The 21,174-nt window shown below is 42.5% G+C and overlaps 1 protein-coding gene across 10 annotated transcripts in view; it reads left to right on the top strand.

The window, feature by feature from the left end:
- The window catches only part of WNK2 (WNK lysine deficient protein kinase 2), a 132,744-nt gene extending 112,813 nt beyond the window's left edge, over nucleotides 1-19,931 (top strand). For 6 of the 10 annotated variants that reach the window (XM_058695935.1, XM_058695943.1, XM_058695941.1 and 3 more), the window contains 2 exons: nucleotides 17,026-17,131; nucleotides 18,508-18,775. In XM_058695935.1, the coding sequence (XP_058551918.1) occupies nucleotides 17,026-17,131; nucleotides 18,508-18,596 (195 nt within the window). In that variant the 3' untranslated portion in view covers nucleotides 18,597-18,775. Of the gene's footprint in view, nucleotides 1-17,025; nucleotides 17,132-18,507; nucleotides 18,777-19,731 lie in introns of those variants that run through there. The other 4 variants (XM_058695939.1, XM_058695936.1, XM_058695937.1 and 1 more) reach the window with 3 other exon arrangements.
- Nucleotides 19,932-21,174: the final 1,243 nt, after the last annotated feature.

Below are 21,174 nucleotides of genomic sequence, written 5' to 3'. Positions count from 1 at the left end.
GAGTTTAATAATTTTAGCTGTTATGTTCAGGCCTTTTATCCACTTTGGTTAATTTTTGTCTGTGGTGTTAGATAAGGGTGCAGTTTCATGCCTTTGCATGTGGGTAACCAGTTTTCCCAATACCATTTGTTGAAGAGACTATCCTTTCCCTATTGGATGGTCTTAGTACTCTTGTTGAATATGAATGGACTATATTTGCAAAGGTTTATTTCTAGGGTCTCTGTTCTATTTTATTAGTGTATATGTCTATCCTTTTTCCAGTATCACATTGTTTTCATTTCTGTAGCTTTGTAGTTAAGTTTCAAAATCAGGGAAGTATGAGTCCTCCAACTTTGTTTTTCTTTCTCAATATTGTTTTGATTATTGTGGGTCCCTTGAGAATCCATATGAATTTTAGGATGGGTTTTTGTATTTTTTTTTTTAATTTTTTTTTTTAACGTATATTTATTTTTGAGACAGAGAGAGACAGAGCATGAACAGGGGAGGGGCAGAGAGAGAGGGAGACACAGAATCTGAAACAGGCTGCAGGCTCTGAGTGGTCAGCACAGAGTCCGACGCGGGGCTTGAACTCACAGACCGTGAGATCATGACCTGAGCCGAAGTCGGATGCTTAACCGACCAAGCCACCCAGGCGCCCCTGGGTTTTTGTATTTCTTAAAAAAAAAATGCCATTGGGAATTTAGTAGTGATTGCATTGAATCTGTAAATCACTTTGGGTAGTATTTGATGGTAACAGTGTAAGTCTTCCAATCCATGAACATGTGATGTCTTTCCATTTATTTATGTGTTTTTAAAAAAAAATGTTTATTTACTTTAGAGAGAGAAAGAGTGCATGAGTGGGGAAAGGGCAGAGTGAGAAGAAGACAGAAGATCTGAAGGGGGCTCTGTATTGACAGCAGAGATCCTGATGCAGGGCTCGAACTCCCAACCTGTGAGATCATGACCTGAGCTGAAGTCAGATGCTTAACCAACTGAGCCACCCAGGCACCCCTATTTATGTCTTCTTTAATTTCCTTTGGCAGTGTTTTGTAGCTTTCAGTGTGTAAGTCTTTCAACTCCTTGAAGTTATTCCTAAACACTTTATTACTTTTATGTTACTGTAAATGTAATTGTTTCCTTGATTTCTTTTCAGATTGTTCACTGTTAGTGTATAGAAATGCAGCCAACTTTGTACCCTGCATCTTTGCTGAATTCATGGATTAGTTTTGTATGTGTGTGTTCTTTAGGGTTATCTACTTATAAAATTATGTCATCTCTGAACAAGGATCATTTTACTTTTTCCTTTCCAGTTTGGATGCCTTTTTTTTCCTTGCCTAATATCTCTGGCTACAGTTTTTAATATTATATTGAACAGAAGTGGAAAAAACAGGTATCCTTTTCTTGTTCTTGACTTTGGAGGAAAAGCTTTCAGACTTTCACCATTAAGTATATATGAGTATATAATGTTAGCTGTGGGTTTTCATATGTGGTCTTTATCGTATTGAGGGAGTTCTGTTCATAGTTTGTTGAGTGCCTTTATCTTGTTAATGATGTATTACATGGATTTTTATGTTAAACCACCATTGCATTAATTCCTAGGATAAATCCCACCTGGTCATGGTGTATATACTCCTATTGTGCTACTGAATTAAGTTTGCTAATGTTTTATTGAGGATTTTTGCATCAATATTCATTGGGGTATCAGTCCATAATTTTCTTGTGATGTATTTATCTGGCCTTAGTGTCAAGATAATGCTGGTCACAAAAAATAAGTTTATTCCTATTCAACTTTTGGAAGAGTTTGAGAAAGATTGCTGTTAATTCTTCTTTAAAAGTTTGGCTTCTCTTTGTTGAGGTTTTTGATTACTAATTCAGTCTCATTACTTGTTACATGTCTAGTTCAGTTTTCTATTTCTTCTTGAGTCAGCTTTGGTAGTTTCTGTGTTTCTAGGGATTTTTATATTTCATGTAAATATTTAGTTTGGTAGCTAAAACTTCGTCAGTTTGTTAATCTTTTCTAAGAACCAACTTTTGGTTTCGTTTTTAATTCATTTGCTTTAATTTTTCTTTATGACGTCCTGTTCTCTTTTATATGGTATACCGTTATTGATTTAAAATTTTTAATGTAGGCATTTATAGCTATAAATTTCCTTCTGAGAACTTCTTTTGCTTTATCTCATAAATTTTTATATGTTCTGTTTTCATTTGTCTCAATTATTTTCTCATTTCCCTTGTGATTATGTCTTTGATCCTTTGGTTGTTTAAGTATGTGTTTCGTTTCTGCATATATGCCAGTTTTCTAGTAATTTTGTTGTTATTGATTTCTTTTTTTTTTAATTTTATTTTATTTTTTTTTAAATTTTTTTTTTCAACATTTTTTATTTATTTTTGGGACAGAGAGAGACAGAGCATGAATGGGGGAGGGGCAGAGAGAGAGGGAGACACAGAATCGGAAACGGGCTCCAGGCTCCGAGCCATCAGCCCAGAGCCTGACGCGGGGCTCGAACTCACGGACCGCGAGATCGTGACCTGGCTGAAGTCGGACGCTTAACCGACTGCGCCACCCAGGCGCCCCTGTTGTTATTGATTTATAATTTTATTTATTGTGTTAGAAAAGATACTTTGTATGATTAGGATCTTTTCAGGTTTGTACTGTATTTATATATTTTGTGTTTATTTTACTTATTAAGACTTGTTTTGTGGCCTAACATGAGGCCTATTCTGGGGATCTTTTACATACACCTAAAGAAAAGGAATTCTAGGGGCGCCTGGGTGGCGCAGTCGGTTAAGCGTCCGACTTCAGCCAGGTCACGATCTCGCGGTCCGTGAGTTCGAGCCCCGCGTCAGGCTCTGGGCTGATGGCTCGGAGCCTGGAGCCTGTTTCCGATTCTGTGTCTCCCTCTCTCTCTGCCCCTCTCCCGTTCATGCTCTGCCTCTCTCTGTCCCAAAAATAAAAAAAATTAAAAAAAAAAAAAAATTTAAAAAAAAAAGAAAAGGAATTCTACTCTTGTTGGATAGTTTTGTTAGTGCTAATTGGCTTATGGGAGCTTCCTTAGGTCTGTTCTTAGTGATTTGTCCTGTTGTTCTTTATTAAAAATGGAGTATTAAAGTCTACAATGGCTAGTGTAGAACTGTCTTTTTTCTCCTTTCAGTTCTACATTTGCATCATATAATTTGGGGTGTGTTTTTAGATAAATATATATTTATGATCATTACATCTTGATGGATCAAAACTTTTATCAATATATGATCTTTGTCTTTTTACATAACCTTTTTTGACTTAAAATAAGTTTTGCCTGGCAGTAACGTACCCACCCCAGCTCTCTTTTTCCATCCTTTTGCTTGCAACTTCTTTGTGTCTTTGTATCTAAAGTGAGTCTCTGGTAGATAGCACATAGATTGACCATGCATTTTTAACTATTCTGCTAATCTCTGCTTATTAATTGGAAAATTTTTAAGTCTATTTACTTATTTTGAGAGAGAAACACAAGCAGGGGGAGGGACAGAGAGAGAGGGAGAGAGAGAATCCCAAGCAGGCTCTGCAGTGTCAGTGCAGAGACCAATGTGGGGGCTTGAACTCCTGAACCATGAGATCATGACCTGAGCTGAAATCAAGAGTCGGATGCTTTGGGAATGCAAGCTGGTGTAGCCACTCTGGAAAACAGTATGGAGGTTCCTCAAAAAACTAAAAATAGAACTACCCTACGACCCAGCAATTGCACTACTAGGCATTTATCCATGGGTTACAGGTGTGTTGTTTCGAAGGGATACATGCACCCCCATGTTTATAGCAGCACTATCAACAATAGCCAAAGTTATGGAAAGAGCCCAAATGTCCATCAATGGATGAATGGATAAAGAAAATGTGGTATATATATACAATGGAGTATTACTTGGCAATCAAAAAGAATGAAATCTTGCCATTTGCAACTACGTGGATGGAACTGGAAGGTATTATGCTAAGTGAAATTAGTCAGAGAAAGACAAAAACCATATGACTTCACTAATATGAGGACTTTAAGAGACAAAACAGATGAACAGAAGGGAAGGGAAACAAAAATAATATAAAAACAGGGAGGGGGACAAAACAGAAGAGACTCATAAATATGGAGAACAAACTGAGGGTTACTGGAGGGGTAGTGGGAGGGGGGATGGGCTAAATGGGTAAGGGGCACTAAGGAATCTACCCCTGAAATCATTGTTGCACTATATGCTAACTAATTTGGATATAAATTTTAAAAAATAAAAAATAAAATAAATATTTAAAAGAGTCGGATGCTTAACTGACTGAGCCATCCAGGCACCCCTCTTTGAGCACAGTTAAAACATCCACTTTAAAGTCCTTAGTCCAATGTCTAGCCTTTCTCAAGGACAATTTCTGTTAATTTTTTCCTTTTAATGGGCTGTACTTTTCTGTTTCTCTGTATGATCTGTGATTTCTTGTTGAAAACTAGGCATTTGCATATTATAATTAATAATTCTGGAAATTAGATTCTCCTCTTTTCCACTATTTGCTGGTTTTGTTTGTTGAAGGCTTAGGTTATATTAGCTTGAGATTTGCTTGAATATCAGGAGCTTAAACACCTCTTCCAGTCTTTACAGATTGGCTCAGGGCTAGGAGGACTCCTTGAACGCTTAGCCAGGCCATTTACAATTTGCCTATGCCTTCACTTTTGCTTGCATTGAATAATGGTGAGAGCTTAGAGTTTTCTGAGTCGTATGTGTGTGTGACAGACAGAGAGGGAGAGAGAGAGAGAGAGAGAGAGGGAGAGAGACAGACAGACAGACAGACAGTGTATTCTGCCTTGGACATGCACATAGCTCTCTGAATTCCCCAGCACACACATACTTTTCAGTACCCTCATTTCCCAAAGAAACTCTCTCCCATGCTTTTCTACTCAGGCTTTTAGGCAATCTATGTGTATCTTGTTTGTAGTCTTTGGCCCCAAGCAACTGCAGATTTTTAAGTTGCCTTACAATGTTTTTGAGCAATACCTGCCACTTTTCTACCCTTAGAGAATTCCAAATATATGCAGACGGATATGTGCATCTTGTGTCAGTCCTTCAGGTGGCCTTTACACAGGATATAATAGACATACACAATAAATTGTGAGTGAGAGCTTTGCTCCCTCTGGAACCAAGGGCCAGGCTCCCACACTGGAAACACAGGCTGCCCTCTTCAAGGCAGTTGTAAAGCTAGGAAGCGGAGAGGGCCAGGGGCCAGTAAAAACACCACAGTGCTTTCCAGCTTCTAAATATTTGCTTTTTTCTTGATTTGTCTTTTACTTCTATTTCATTGCCATAAACCTTTAACTGTTTTCTGGAGTTCTGATAAAGTTAGTTTTGATGGTTTCTGGCTGTCTTTTCACCATTTCTGTGAAGGCATGGAAGTTTGAAGCTGCCTACTCCTTCATTTTCCTTATGTCATTCTTGCTGAGATTTGTGTGTTTTTGAATATTCTTTCAGTTATTGAAAGAGGAATTAAAAAAATTTCCCACTATGGTGTGGACTTGTATATTTCTTACTGCAGTTCTTTTGTGTACATTTTTGAGGGCAGGTTATCAGGTATGTTCATATTTAGATTTACTGTCTTCCTTGTGAGTTGAACTTTTAATAGTATGAAGTACCTCTATTACGATTTTTGCCTTTAAATCTAGTTTGTCCGAAGTTGCTGTAGGTACACTAGCTTGTGTTGGGTTACTGCTTACATGGTATGGTTTCCTATCCTTTACTTTCAGTATTTCTATATCCTTGTTTCAGATGTTTCTCTTGTAAACAGCATATAATTCTTGTAAAACTTTGAACATTTACATTTAATTTGATTGCATATACAGACTCTTGAACAATTCAGGAGTTAAGGGAGTGGACAACCTTGCTCAGTCAAGTCTGCATATAACTTTTGACCCCCTCTAAAACTTAGCTACTGATAGCCTACTGTTGAAGCCTTACTGATAACATAAACAGTTAGTTAACACATATTTTCTATGTTGTATTATATAATATAGTCTTATAATAAACTAAGCTAGAGAAAAAATATTAAGAAAATAATGAGAAATAAAATACATTTACAGTAGTGCACTGTAAAAACTCTGATTATAAGTAGACCTGGACAGTTCAAAACTGTGTTGTTCAGGGCCAACTGTATGTTTTAGCTTAAATCCCTTATATGTTTTCTATTTGTCCTATCTGTTCCATGTTCCTTTTTCTCTCTTAGATATATTTTCTTACTCTTTTTTTCCTCCCACAGTTAGCTGGGAAATTTAACTTTCTCTTCCTGTTCATTTAATGATTATTCTAAGTACTTTAGCATACATCCTTAAATTATCACAGTCTAATTTTCTTGTACCAACTTCCCAGACAATGGAAAGGCCACAAAACACTTTAATAGCTTTTACTGTCCTCCTAACTTCTTTCAATTCTATATAGACTTTCAGTCTCACAATACATTTTTTATACAGTCAATATTCACCTATATCTGCATATTTACTGTGTTTTTTTTTTTCATTTTTTTCTTTAATGTTTATTTTTGAGAGAGAGCATGAGCAGGACAGGTGCAGAGAGGGGTACAGAGGATCCTAAGCAGGCTCTATGCTGACAGGAGAGAGCCCAATGCAGGGCCTGAACTCACAAACTGTGAGATCATGACCTGAGCCAAAATTGGACACTCAACCGACTGAGCCACTCAGGTGCCCCATCATTCTTTCTTGCCACTAATCTTCCCTCTAGGATCTATTTCCATCAGGATTTCCTTTAATATATGTGTACCAATGACTTATGTCTCCATTTTTGTCTAAAAATGTCTTAATGTCATTGTCATTCTTGAAGGATATTTTCAGTGGGTATAGGATTCTAGGTTAGCAACAATCTTCTGAGCGTTGTGATATTTTCATTGTGCTGTTGTGTGGCTTTCCTGTTTTTCTTGGAAGTGAGCTGCCAGTCTGTTGTTACTTTGAAGATAATTCCTTTTCTTCTGGCTTCTAATACGTTTCATTTAATTAGAATATTTATTATGAGATGCCTAAGAATATACATTTTTATTCTGCTTAGACTTCAAAGGGCCCCTTGACTCCACAGTTTCATTTCTCAATCAAATATGGATGTTTTTCCGCCATTATATCTTCCCATACTGCTGACCCACTCTCCTCTCCCTCTTATTCTGCTGATATTCCAGTACATATTACTCTGTCCTTGGTCCCTTACATGTTGTTGTTGTTGTTTCTTTTAATGTGAAAATTAATGTGCTGTTCTTTTAATGTTGTTGTTTCTTTTAATGAGAAAACAGGCGAGGCAGAGAAAGAGAGAGACAGAGAGGATCAGAAGGCTCTGCAATGACAGCAGAGAGCTCGACGTGGGGCTCGAACTCACAAACTGTGAGATCGTGACCTGAGCTGAAGTTGGATGCTTAACTGACTGTGCCACCCAGGTGTCCCTCTTACATGTTTTCTAATCTTTTGTCCCTTCATAGTTTAGTTTGGGTATCTTCTTCAGATCTTTTATTTTTTTAATGTTTTTTGAGAGAGAGAAAATATGAGTGGGGGAGGGGCAGAAAGAGGGAGAGAGAATCCCCTCTTTCTCAGTGCAAGTGGACTCTGCACTGTCAACACAGAGCCCGATATGTGGCTCAGTATCACAAACAGTGAGATGATGACCTGAGCCGAAATCAAGAGTCGGATGCGTAACCCCCTGAGCCAGCCAGGTACCCCTTCTTCACATCTTTTAGTTCACCATATTTGTCTCTGTGTCTATACTGCTTTTAATCTTATTCATTGAGTTTTAAATTTATTATTTAAGTTGAAAATCACCATCCACATCTGCTATACCCTTAAAAAAAATTACAGTATAGTTAACATACAGTATTATATTAGCTTCAGGGGTACAATATAGTGATTCACAAATTCTGTACATTTCTTAGTGTTCATCGTAAGTGTCCTCGTAATCCCCTCACCTATGTCACCCATCCCCCCCAGCCACCTCACTCTAGTAACCATCAGTTCTCAGTCAAGAGTCAGGTTTTTTGTCTCTTTCTTTGTTGTGTTTTTAAAATTCCATATATAAGTGAAATCATATGGGATTTGTCTTTCTCTGACTTATTTCACTTAGCATTATACCCTCTCTGACCCATCCATGTTGTTGCAAAAGGCAAGATTTCATTCTTTTTTAGGCTGATTAATATTCCATTGTATGTATCTACCACCTTGTCTTTTTAAAAAAATTTTTTTTTGATATTTATTTTTGAAGGGGAGAGAGAGCGAGAGAGCGAGAGAGCGTGAGGTGGGAGGGGCAGAGAGAGAGGGAGACACAGAATCCAAAGCAGGCTCCAGGCTCTGAGCTGTCAGCACAGAGCCTGATGCAGGCCTCGAACCTGTAAACCACGAGATCATGACCTGAGCCGAAGTCAAGGCTCAATCGACTGAGCCACCCAGGAGCCCCTACCACCTAGTCTTTATCCATTCATCTATCAGTGGACACTTGGGATGCTTCCACAATTTGTCTATTTTAAATGATGCTGCAATAAACATACGGGTGCATGTATATTTTTGAATTAGTTTTCATATTCTTTGGGTAAATACCCAGTAGTGGAATTCCTGGATTGTAGGGAAATTCAATTTTTAATTTTTTGAGGAATTTCCATACTGTTGCCATAGTGGCTGCACCAGTTTGTATTTCCACCAACACTGCATGAGGGTTCCTTTTTCTCCACATCCTCACCAACACTTGTTTCTTGTGTTTTTGATTTTAGTCATTCTGACATGTGTGAGGTGGTATGTCATTGATTTGCATCTTCCTAATGATTAGTGATGTTAAACATCATCTTCTCATATGTCTATTGGCCATCTGTATGTGTTCTTTGGAGAAATGTCTGTTAGCGTATTCTGCCTATTTTTAATTAGATTTTTTTTTTGGTGTTGTGTAACTTCTTCCTATATTTTGGATTCTAACCCATTACCAGATATATCATTTGCAGATATCTTGTCCCATTACTAGGTTGCCTTTTAGTTATGTTGACTGTTTCCTTTGTTGTCAGGAAGCTTTTTATTTTGATGTAGTACCAATTGTTTATCTTGCTTTTTGTTTCCCTCGCCTCAGGAGACATTATCTGGAAAAATGTTGCTATAGCCAATCTCAGAGACATTCCTGCCTATGTTCTCTTCTAGGATTTTTATGGTTTCAGGTCTCACATTTAGGTCTTTCATCCATTTCGAGTGATTTTTGTGTATGATATGAGAAGGTGTTCCAGATTCTTTCTTTTGCATGTAGCTGTCCAGCATTCCCAACACCACTTGTTGAAGAGATTGTCTTTTTCCCCATTGCATATTCTTGCCACCTTTGTCAGAGATTAATTGATTATATAATCATGGGTTTATTTCTGGGCTCTCTCTTCTGTTCCATTGACCTATGTGTCTACTTTTGTGCCAGTACAATACTGTTTTGATTGCCAGAGTTTTGTAGTGTATCTTGAAATCTGGAATTGTGCTACTGCCAGTTTTGTTCTTCTTTTTCAAGATGGCTTTGGCTATTTGGGGTCTTTTGTGGTTCTACACAAATCCATACAATAGGATTACTTGTTCTAGTTTTGTGAAGAATGCTGTTGGTATTCTCAGAAGGATTGCATTAAATGTGTAGATTGCTTTGGGTACTATGAACATTTTAATAATACTTGTTCTCCCAGTCCATGAACATAGAATATCTTTCCATTTGTGTCATCTTCAGTTTCTTTCGTCACTATTTTATAGTTCTCAGAGTACAGGTCTTTCACCTACTTGGTTTAGTTTTTTTCCCTAGGTGTTTTACTCTCTTTGGTGCAGTTCTAAATGGGAGTGTTTTCTTAATTTCTCTTTTTGCTACTTCTTATTAGTGTCTGGAAATGCAACAGATTTGTGTATATTGGTTTTGTATCCTGCAACTTGACTTTAAACAGTTTATCAGTTCAGTTTTTTGGTGAAATCTTTAGGGTTTTCTGTGATATTATCATGTCATCTTTTGTGTCTGATTACTGTGGCTAGGACCTCTCCAGTACTATGTTGAATAAAAGTGGTGAGAATGGACATCCTTGTCTTATTCCTGATCTTAGGGAAAAGTTCTCAGTTTTTCCCCATTGAATATGATGTTACGTGTGGGTTTTTCATATATGGCATTTATGATCTTGAGGTATGTTAGCTCTAAACCCACTTTGTTGAGAGTTTGTTTCATGAATAGATGTTGAGTTTCATCATGCTTTTTCTGCATCTATTGAAATGATCATATGGTTTTTATGCTATCTCTTGTTGATAGCATGATATCTCTTGTTGATAGTATGATATCTCTTGTGATGTATCATGTTGATTGATTTCTGAATACTGAACCACCCTTGCAACCCAGGAATAAATCCCACTTGATTGTGGTGCATAATTTTTTAATGTATTCTTGGATTCATTTTGCTAGTATTTGATGAGGATTTTGCATGTTGTTAAGAGATATTGTCCTGTAGTTCTCTTTGTTTGTGATGTCTTTATCTGGTTTTGGCATCAGGGTAATGCTTGTAGAGGCCTTGTAGAATGAATTTGGAAGTTTTCCTTCCTCTTCTATTTTTTGGACAATTTTGAGAACAGCGTATTAACTTTTCTTTAAATGTTTGGTTAAATTGACCTGTGAAGCCATCTGTTCCTGGACTTTTGTTTGTTGGGAGTTTTTTGATTATTGACATGACTTCATTGTTGGTGATCAGTCTGTTCAAATTTCCTATATTTTTCTAGGAATTTATCCATTTCTTCTAGGTTATCCAATTTGTCATATAATTTTTCACAGTATTCTCTTATAATCCTTTTATTTCTGTGGTGTTGGTTGTTATTTCTCCTCTTTCATTTCTGATTTTACTTGAGTCCTCTCCCACTTTCCCTCCCCACCCCCCTCTCTTTTGATGAGTCCACTTCCTGATTTTATTGATCTATTGTTTTGTTGTTGTTTTTAGTTTTTTTAATTTGTTTCATTTATTTCTGCTCTGATATTTACTATTTCCTTCCTTCTACTGGTTTTAATTTTTGTTTGTTCTTTTGCCAGCTCCTTTCAATGTAGGTTAGGTTGTTTGAGATTTTTCTTGCTCCTTGAGGTAGGCCTGTATTGCTGTAAACTTAAAAGAACAGCTTTTGCTGGATCCCAAAGATTTTGGACTGTTGTGTTTTCATTTGTCTCCATGTATTTTTTAAATTTCCTCTTTGATTTCTTGGTTGACCCACTCATTGTTTAGTAGCATGCTATTTAGTCTGTGTATTTGTGTTCTTTCCAGATTTTTCTCTGCTGCTGGATTTCTGCTTTCATAGCATTGTAGTCAGAATAGATGCATGGCATGAGTTCAGTCTTCCTGAACTTGTTGAGACTTGTTTTGTGGCATAATATGTAATCTATTCTGGAGAATGTTCCATGTGCACTTGTAAAAATGTGTACTGTGAATATATCTGTTAGATCCATCTGGTCCAACGTACCATTCAAAGCCACTGATTCCTTTGTTTATTTTCTCTTTGGATGATCTCTTCACTGATGTTATTAGTAGGGTGTTAAAGTCCTGTAATATTATTGTATTACTATCGATTATTTCCTTTATGTCTGTTATTAGCTGCTTTATGTATTTGGGTGCTCCCATGCTGTGTGCATAAATATTTATAATTGTTATAGCTTCTTGTTGGATTGCTCTCTTTATGGGTATATGATGTCCTTCTTTGTCTCTTGTTACTGTCATTGTTTTAAAGTGTATTTTGTTGGATAGAAGTATTGCTACCCCGGTTTTCTTTTGACATGCATTTGCACAATAATGCTTTTCCATCCCTTCACTTTTAATCTGCAGGTGTCTTTAGGTGTGAAGTGAGTCCCTTGTAGACAGCATATAGATGGGTCTTGTATTTTTATCTATTCTTTCACCTTATGTCTTTTGATTGGAGTGTTTAGTCCATTTACATTCAAAGTAATTAGTGATAGGTATCTACTTACTGCCATTTTGTTTCTTGTTTTATGGTTGTTTTTCTAGTTATTCTCTGTTGCTTTCTTCTCTTGCTGTCTTCTCACAGTTTGCTGGCTTTCTTTAGTGATATACTTGGATTCCTTTCTCTTTGTTTTTTGCATATCTGTTACTGGTTTCTGATTTGTGGTTACCATTAAGTTGATATATAACATCTTCTGCATATAGCAGTCTGTATTGTTGATGGTCACTTAAGTGTGAACTGATTCTTTACTCCTTCCCTCCCCCGTGCCCCCACGTTTAGGTATGTATACTTTACATCTTCTTATATATCCTTTTTTTTTTTTTTTTTTTTTTTTTAAATTTTTTTTTCAACGTTTTTTATTTATTTTTGGGACAGAGAGAGACAGAGCATGAACGGGGGAGGGGCAGAGAGAGAGGGAGACACAGAATCAGAAACAGGCTCCAGGCTCCGAGCCATCAGCCCAGAGCCTGACGCGGGGCTCGAACTCACGGACCGCGAGATCATGACCTGGCTGAAGTCGGACGCTTAACCGACTGCGCCACCCAGGCGCCCCATTCTTATATATCCTTTGACTGACTTTTATAGATATACTTAAGTTTACTGGTTTTGTGTTTCCTACTTTTCTTCCTCCTACTTATGGTTTTTCCTTTCCACCCGAAGAGTCCCCTTTAATATTTCTAAGGATGAAGAAATGGTTGAAGGGATGGGATGGGGTGAAGTGATGGTTTAGTGATCATGAATTCTTTTGACTTTAGTTTGTCTAGGAAATTATCTCTCCTGTTCTGAATGATAGCCTTCCTGGGTAAAGTATTCTTGGCTGCATGTTTTGTTTTTGTTTTTGTTTTTGTTTTTTCCCCTTCAGCATGCCATTCCCTTCTGGCCTTCAAAGTTTCTGTTGAAAAACCAGCTGATAGCCTTATGGGGTTTCCTTTGTATGTAACCATTTTCTTTTTTTGCTGCTTTAAAAATTCTCTTTATCACTACTTTTTGCCATTTGAATTTTATGTGTCTTGGTGTAGACCAAGTAGACCTACTTGGGTTGATTTTGCTGGGGGCTTTTTGTGCCTCCTGGATACGGATTTCTTTTTCCTTTCCCAGATTTGAGACATTTTCAGTGATTATTTCTTGAGATAGAAAGATTTTTCTTCCCCCTTTTCTCTTTTCTTCTTCTAAGATCCCTGTAATGTGAATACTACTGCACTTGATGGTTTGCTGAGTTCCCTAAGTCTATATTTATTTTTTATTATTCTTTTTCTCTCTCCAGTTTTTCATCCAGATTGCTTTTCATTCCTCTGTCCTCTAGGTTGCTGCTCTGTTCTGTTTGCTCTAATCCACTATTTATCACTCTAGTGTATTTTTAATTTCAGTGATTGAGTTCTTCATCTCTGTTCTTTTTTATGTTTGTCTCTTTGTTGAGGGTCTCAGTGAGGTCCTCCACTCTTTTCTCAAGTCCAGTGAGTACCTCTTTCATCATTACTTTACATTCTCTATCAGGCATATTACTTTTAACCACTTCAATTAGCTGTCTTCTAATTTTGTCCTGTTCTTTCATTTGGGACATATTCCTTTGTCTCCTCATTTTGTCTCTCTGTGTCTGCTTCTATGTGTTAGGGAAGTCAGCTACATCTCCTGCTTAAGGTAGTGGTCCTTATGAGGAAGAGGGTCCTATAGTGGCATGTACTGCAGTGTCCCCTGTTCTCCAGAACCTGGAGCTGCAGGGGTGTCTCCTGTGTGTGCTGCGTGTACCCCACTGTTGTGGCTAAGCTGCTTTTTCCTTCAGACTGGTAGTCTGCAGTGGCTCTTTGCCTGTTGTGGGCAGAGTGTGGTCCCTGTATTGTTAGTGGGCCAGTCCAGGGCAGCCTTAGGCTTGAAATGCATCAGACCAGGCATTTGCCAGAAATGTAGTAGCACCGAACTGCAGAGTGCTTTCCCTGTGTTGTTCCCTGGGAAGCTTTTGTTGGTGAGAGGGACTGCAGTCAGACCAGATGTCCGCCCCTAGCTGGGACCACAGTTGGGACTGCTGTATGTGGTGATCATCCTTTCTCCCTTGGCAGGAGTCACTTTGGAGTGGTGCTGGCCCATCAGGTCTGCCTGCACACTGCCAGACTCGTAGCACTGCTATGATCAGCTCCGGTCAAGTGTGTACTGGAGGGGCAGGTCTGTGGGAGAACATGGGGACGAGGGTGGGGTGGGGTGTGTGGTGTTAGCAAGGTTTGTGCAGGTCAGCTGTAGGAGGGGATCAGAGGTGTGGAAGGTGGTCCAGTCAGAGGTAGGTATCTGCAGAAGAGTGCAGGGGTGGAGCATGCTATTTAGCAACCTAGGTGGAGTGTTTGTGCTGCACTGGTTTCCATGGGTGTCTGTATCTAGGCTGCGGGTTGGGGAGGAAATGGCACCCGCCAGCTCTTTTGTTTTTGGAAAAGTCTTCCAAACATCCCTGCCCCTCTAGCACATACTCTGAGATTAGTAAGTAAATCTATAACTCAGGCGTTTTTCAGACCACTGCTTTTATGCTATATCTCAGGAGGGCTATTTGTTGTGCTAAGAGTAGGGGTCAGTTTCCCCTGACCCTCCAGGTTTTTCCCACAGCTGAGCTGGCCAATTTTTGAAGTCCTGGGTATGCTGCCCTGCTGATTTGAAGGACTGGTGTAATTGTGCCCCTCTGACTTTCATGTGGGTTCTCTGTGCCTGGGGTGAGGGTCTGTTTCTCTCCCCTCTGTAGGCCTGAGGCATCCCTCCCTCCTGCAGAAAGTCCTGAGAGTCTGTCTGGATCTTGACCATGTCTCCACCCTTACTACCTGCTTCAGTGTGACCTCTTCTCTGTATTTTGCTGTGGACAGTCTGTTCTGCCAGTCTTTGGGTCACTTTCTGGGTTATTTACACCCATGTGGATGTTATCTAGGTGTATCCTGGGATGAAGTGAGCTTAGGATCCTCCTACTCCCAACATTTTCCTGGAAGTCTGCTGTATTCTTTTTTATAAGTTTCCAGCTTTCTGCCAAAATTCTCAATCTTGTCTTTCAAATAGTATTTTACAGTTCTGTTTTACATAGTTTTCCTTTATATTGCTTTGTCTTTTGGCTTTTTAAGGTGTGTGGAATGTTTTATTTGAAAATTTACCTGTAAAAAGAATCAGAGGCCTAGCAGTTGGTTTCTTATATTGTTTTCATTTGCTTTTGAGCTCCTTTTCATAGTCTTACTGGCCATCTTTTGTAAAGTGCCTGGTCAGTGATCTTTACTTTTGAAAAGTTGAATTATCTCTTGATTATTAAATAGTGAGTTCATTATATACTATGGCTACATTATACCAGTCTGTGGCTTGTTTTTTCATTGTTTTAATGGTAAACATGAAATGGCAAAAGTTTCAATATTCTTATGGTCCAGTTTATACAATGATTTAATTTTGTGTGTGTATATAAGGAATCTTTGCCTCTTTCAAATCCCGATATTATGTTCCTGTCTTTTTTTCTAGAACCTTCATAGTTTTAGCTGCTGCATTGAGGCCTGTAAGCCACTTCAAATGAACTTTTGTGGATGGTTTAATGTTGGGATCAAGTCTTTTGTTTTTTCCTTTTGTGCATATCTGGTTGTTGTAGCACCTTCCTTTCCACACTGAATCGTACAGATGTTGGTCAGGTGGTTGTGTATGTGTAGATCCATTTCTGAACTTACGGGTTTGTCCCACTGAGCAATTCTTTCATCCTTATGATAGTATACTTAAGTACTGCGGCTTTATGGTAAGTTTAATATCTAGTACAATACAACCTCCAGCATCAGTCTTTAAGAATTTGATTTCTCTAGGTCCTTAATACTTTCATACACATTTTAGAAGCAGCCTATTTCTATAAAATAGCTTGCTGGGATTTTGATTGAGATTTAATGGAGTCTGTTGATCAACTGGGTGAAATCTGACATATTAACAGTCCTAAGTATTCCTATGAACATGGCATCTGTGTCATTGTGTCTTTTTAATTTTCTCTCAGCAAAGTTTTGTAGGTGTTACACATCTTTCATCTTTCGTGAAATGTATTCCTGTGTAACTGGTGTTTTGGAATGCGAATGGAAATTGTATTCTTAAATTTCACTTCCCAGTTGTTCGTTGCTAGTGTATAGAATTCTGTACCTTGTATCCTGCCATCTTGTTACCTTTGCTTGTTAGTTCTAGAAATCGGTTTGTACAGGCTTTTGGTTTTCTCCAAACACAGTCCTTCCTCTGCAAATGAGGATGGTTTCATTTCTTTTCCAGTCTATGACTCTATTCCTTTTCTTGCCTTGGCTGGGACTTCCCACACAGTGCGGACTGGGAGGAGAGCGAGCTGCGGGGGAAGTGCTTCTAGCATTTCAAAGCAGTGGAGGTTTGGCTGCAGATTCCACAGAGGTCCTCACAGATGGAGGAGGCAGCCTCCAGCCTTGGTTGCTGTGTTTTCCATGAAAGAGTATGGAACTTCTCAGCCACTCTCCCTGCATCTGTGGAGAGCATCAGACGGGGTCCTCCCTTGGTGTGTGATTGGGGTCAAGGGGCAGTGACACCCGCCGGGACAGCAGCCTTGCATTTCTGGGGCCGGCTCCATTTGGCTGTGCTGTCTTTCTTTGGTTGCTTTATTAGATCTGTCTGCACCTTGAGAGTTGAAGTTAGGCTGTAATCTCTTTGTGGCCTGTTTTCTGTATCCTGGCCATGCTGATCTCACCAACCATCTCCACTTTCTCATCCTCATGCTGCTTCTCCTCTGGGGTGTGGAGGGCCTGCCCTGCCACAGGCTCCCAGGCTGTGGTCTTTACATAAAGGTCCTGACCAAACAGGAGGCCCTTGGGTAGGGTGTGCAGTCACTCACCACTGCATCCTCAGGACTCAGGCCCCACAGGGTCTGCTCTGCGAGGACAGCTGGGGCATAGGGGTGGCCAGGCTGCAGCTTAAGAAGCAAGAGAGGGCACTGGCTGCTTCCTGGCCGCATGCTGTCTCTCTGATATCAGCCATTAGAAGGCATCCGATGGCAGGTCCTGGAGACTACTCTTTGCCGACGATAGAGAATCTGTAGGGACCCCTGGGAGGGGCAGCTGTTGGCAGCCACACATACCTTCCTCTTCTTGTCTTGTAGATGAACGCCTCTCGAGCAGCAGTGGGGACACCATGTCTGGCCCCAGCGCCCAGCCCTCTATCCACCGCGGCCATTCCTGGAACCACCCCAGGCCTGCCCATGCCAGGTACTGCCCTTTCTGGCCTACCAGCCCCGCCCTGTGCGCAGCCTCTGGGCCACTACGGAATCCTGCTCCCAGCTCCAGTGTCCTGGGGGCCCTGGGCAGCCCAGGTGGGCAGCCAGAGACCCGCCAGGGGGCTAGGCTTGGGTGCAGCAGGCATGCCTGCACTTCCCGTGTTCTTGCGGCCACCTGTGGTCAGCGCGCCTGGTCCCAGACTGCGAATCACATAGCTCTCTCTTCCTGCTTGGCCGCTGGAATGCGCTGAACTGAACAGTCCGGAGGAGCCAGCTTATGGCTTGGCCTCTGCCCCGCCTGCCCATGGGTGCCTGGTGAGGGGCCAGTGTGTGGGCAGCAACGCTTGCTTCCTTTACTGCCGCAGACCCTGTTCCTTCTGTTCCCATGGTTTACACTTGCAGCCTTCGCACCCACTTCCTGTACTTGAACTGATGGTTAGAACATTGTAATCTCCCTGCAGAAGTACAGTGCCTTGAATTCCAGCTTTTCTGTTCCCTGATGGAAAGAAATGTTTAAAAAAAAACCGTACATTGGAAAAGGTGTATTTCATTTTTATAATTGGCTTGTGCATTGATATTGTTATTTCCCATTTTAAATCGCAGAGATAATGGTTTATAAATCTGAAACTAAAACCTGACTTCTGTTGTAAATGAGGCCTCTCTGGGCTTCTGTGGTCACAGATCACAGACAGATGGACACCCCTATCCTCACCCCTGCCCGCTGGCTGCAGGGCTCTGCATGCTGCCGACAGGCTGCCCAGGGACATGTGGTTACTGGAACAGAGTGTTGCTGGCAGCAGTAGGTCTCTTAGTAAGAAACAGCAGCAGCAGCTTTTGGCTGTGCATAGCCTGCTGGAAAGTGCTAGATGAGCAGCCACACCCTCTTGACCCAAAGCCTGTGGGGTATAGGCAGGGCATCCACCCTGCAGAGGCCCCATCGCCCCCTCAGCTCTGGGTTTCTGCCGACCCTCCTGCCAGCTGTTCTTCCTTTTCCATCGTTTCCAGCGAGGCCTGGGTCTCATTCTGCTGGGTGCACACAGGTTGCCCTGCCTGTGGCGTGAGTACTCCCCTTCTGGAGATTTCAGTGAGACTCCTCCCAGATGGGCACCAAATAGCCCCCCGTGGGAGCTGAAGTCCCCGCTCCTCATGGCCAAGATCTTTTCCACTTCCTATCAGAAGGCAGCTGCCTTGGGCTGCCTAGCTGTGAAAACTATATAGTTCTGCTGTACTCTGGGACCTCACTAGACCTGGCTAAATTATTTTAAATGTGTTATTCCATCAATTCGGTTAGAATTGAGTTTCTTAGGTGATTATGCAGGGCGCGATGCTGTAGTAAGAGATTTCTGTTCTCTGTAATGTGCCCCTCAGTCCCTTGGTGGAGAATCTCGTGCGCCTGGGGGTGGTGGAAGCTGCCTTTCTCCTATGCACCCCCCTCTCCACTGCTGCACCAGAGGTGAGATTTGGGGTCCTGGCCTTGTACGTGGATGGTCAGTGGCACGGAATCCCCAAGAGATTGTATATATGAAGGAGGAAAATAAACATGTTTGCTTGAAAACAGTGTGGAACAACATCTTTTCCTTACTCTCTGCCCACATAAAAGCGGAACCGGCCAGCATCCTAGGCTCTTCCGGGTGCAGCTTAACACTCAGCTCCACCCTTGCCATGGACACCTGGCCTAGGAGGTTGGGGGCCTGGGGATTGAACGGTGGGTGCTGTGTTTCTAGCAGGAGCCACATGTGATGGATGTTGAGCTGGGTCAGGGGGCAAGAGTGGGATGTTAGGCAGGACCCCCGTCTTCTGCACAGGGTGCTCACCAGGTGGGACCTGGGACCTGAGGACCCAGCTTTGCTGCCTCCAGGCCTGTTTGCTCGGCTTTCAACTACTCTGGACTTGAACTGCATGTAGACATGCAGTGGGCTGCACCCCATGGAGGATGTGAGTCTGATCAACTAAGTGGTACCTGACCCCTGTCCATGTTGGCTAAAGTTGCACAAAGCCAAGTTGGCACGACTCACCCCGTGGACAGAACCGGGGGCGGGGGATGGGCTCCTCTGTACCTTCTCCTGGATCAGCATTGGGCTCGTAGGCTTGGGGGGTGAGGTGAAGCTCGTAGGACCGGTGCAGGTTTGCTGGGGGCCCCTTGTGGCGCTCAGCAGCTATTTGCAGCCAACCCGCCCCTGATGGCATCATGCTCAGCGGTCTGTGCTGCACGTGCCCTGTACACACTCAAGGTTTGCGGTGTCTCTTGCCCCAGCCAGCTGAGGTGGTCAGGCTTTATGCCCGTGTTCTTGGAGGGAGGGGGAGCCCCCTTTTCAGAAGCAGTGCACCTCAGGGCTGCTGCTTCTCTCACTGTGCCCAAGGAGTGTGATGCTGCAGACGTGCAGGTGCTGGGAAGTCCTGTCTGGTCCTGGGCAGTCACCCCGTGCAGAAGCCGGACAGATGGCAGAGGCTGCCTGGGGCCTGCACAATGTGAGGGTCACGGGCCACCGGCTCTCCAAGGAGTAGGTCTGTGCTGGCAACACTGTTCCACGTTCCAGGGCCTTGTGTGACCGAGTTGGGCCTGTAATCAGCTGTGGCGGTTTTGTTTTCTAGATTCTGAGAGTGAGAAGCCCGACTGAGCCCAAGCAGGCCAGCCCGACCCCGACGCCAGGCCCTGTGTCGTCACACGTGGAGAAGGCGAGTCTGCGCCTCGTGTCCAGTTCACGCTGTTTTGTAACCACTTTCTAAGCATTTTTTATTCACAACTGGAAACACAAATGTAATGCAAGAATAAAGAATATTTTGGGGGAAAAGGGACTTTGGTTTTTCAAGCTCTCTCCTGTCCGCTGGCCGGAGACATGGGGAGAGAGCGAGGGGTGCTAGAGAATCTCCTGGGACCGCGCGGCAAGACAAGGTCTGGGGACACCCTTGGCTGAGGGGTTCCTGGTGTGGTAGTGAACATCTGCGTTTACGTGGCACTTTACGGTGCACCTGTTAGCCCAGGGTCCTTGGGTTGGGACAGCAGCAGGACAGGCCACACAGGTGACAGGGTCCCCCCACTACCTTGCAGAGAGTTAGCCTTCTCGTCACACCCTGAGTGGCGCCAGACTCCGGGAGGCTGAGCAGCAGTGCCCATCTCTGGTGACGGCCCTCCCGCTGCATAGATTTGGGCCTTGGTGCACACAGCTCCGTTCATTTTGCCGACTGGCGGTGAGGGGAGGGGGAGGGCGCTCTCCTGCTGTATCTTCAGAGGTTTGACACTCCTCCTCTGGGCACAGGGTGGGCATCCAAGCTACAGGCACTGAGGAGAGGGGCAGGCCTGCTGGCCCCGGCAAGGCTGCACCCCTGCGGTGGGTGGGGTCCACGAGAGCAACAAAGATGGGAAGCCTGCAGGCAGCCTCACAGAGAACCATGCGGTGGTGGGACTGCAGCCCGGATGGGGGCAGGGGGCTCAGGTGGAGCCCGTCTCGGGTCCGCACTCATCAGGACCAGAAAGTGGAACTCAGTTTCCATTAACCTTGGACTGCAACTCGGCGCCCCCTTCGGTGGTGAGTGTGGGGTGGGAGCACCTGGGGCATGCCACCGCGAGAGCCTGGACGCTGCATATGACGCTGCAGTTGTCACAATGATGTATGTTCACCACGACAAAAGGCCAGCCTCTGAGACACAACTCCTGTGCAACTGGTTGGTGAAAGCAAAGCAGCACGGGCTTTGCAGGGGACACGCAGGTGTGGTTTGGGGACATTCATGGGGACCGTCCACCCCAACTCTCGCCAGCTCTGCATGCCACTTCTCACGTCAAGCTTGCCCCGCCCCAGCGCGTGCCTCGGCCTGAGTCCCCCACTCTCCTCTGTGATCAAGCAGAGCGGGCGTGTGCAGTCAGATGGAACGACATCCTGTGTTTCGCTCTGTCTTGTCCCCGTCTGTTTGTGGCCTTCACTAGTTTTCTTGTGGTAGTAGTAATGCAAAGTTTACCTTTTCAGGCAGCAGGTTTATTTACATCATTCCTTGTAAACAAGTAATAGTACAGGTGCTAATAGTAAAAATGGTGGGGGC

This window comes from Neofelis nebulosa, chromosome 12 (genome assembly GCF_028018385.1).
Source record: "Neofelis nebulosa isolate mNeoNeb1 chromosome 12, mNeoNeb1.pri, whole genome shotgun sequence".
Classification (NCBI taxonomy): Eukaryota; Metazoa; Chordata; class Mammalia; order Carnivora; family Felidae; genus Neofelis; species Neofelis nebulosa.
The sequence above is the reverse complement of the archived record's forward strand: the minus strand, read 5'-3'. Positions and strand labels throughout refer to the sequence as shown.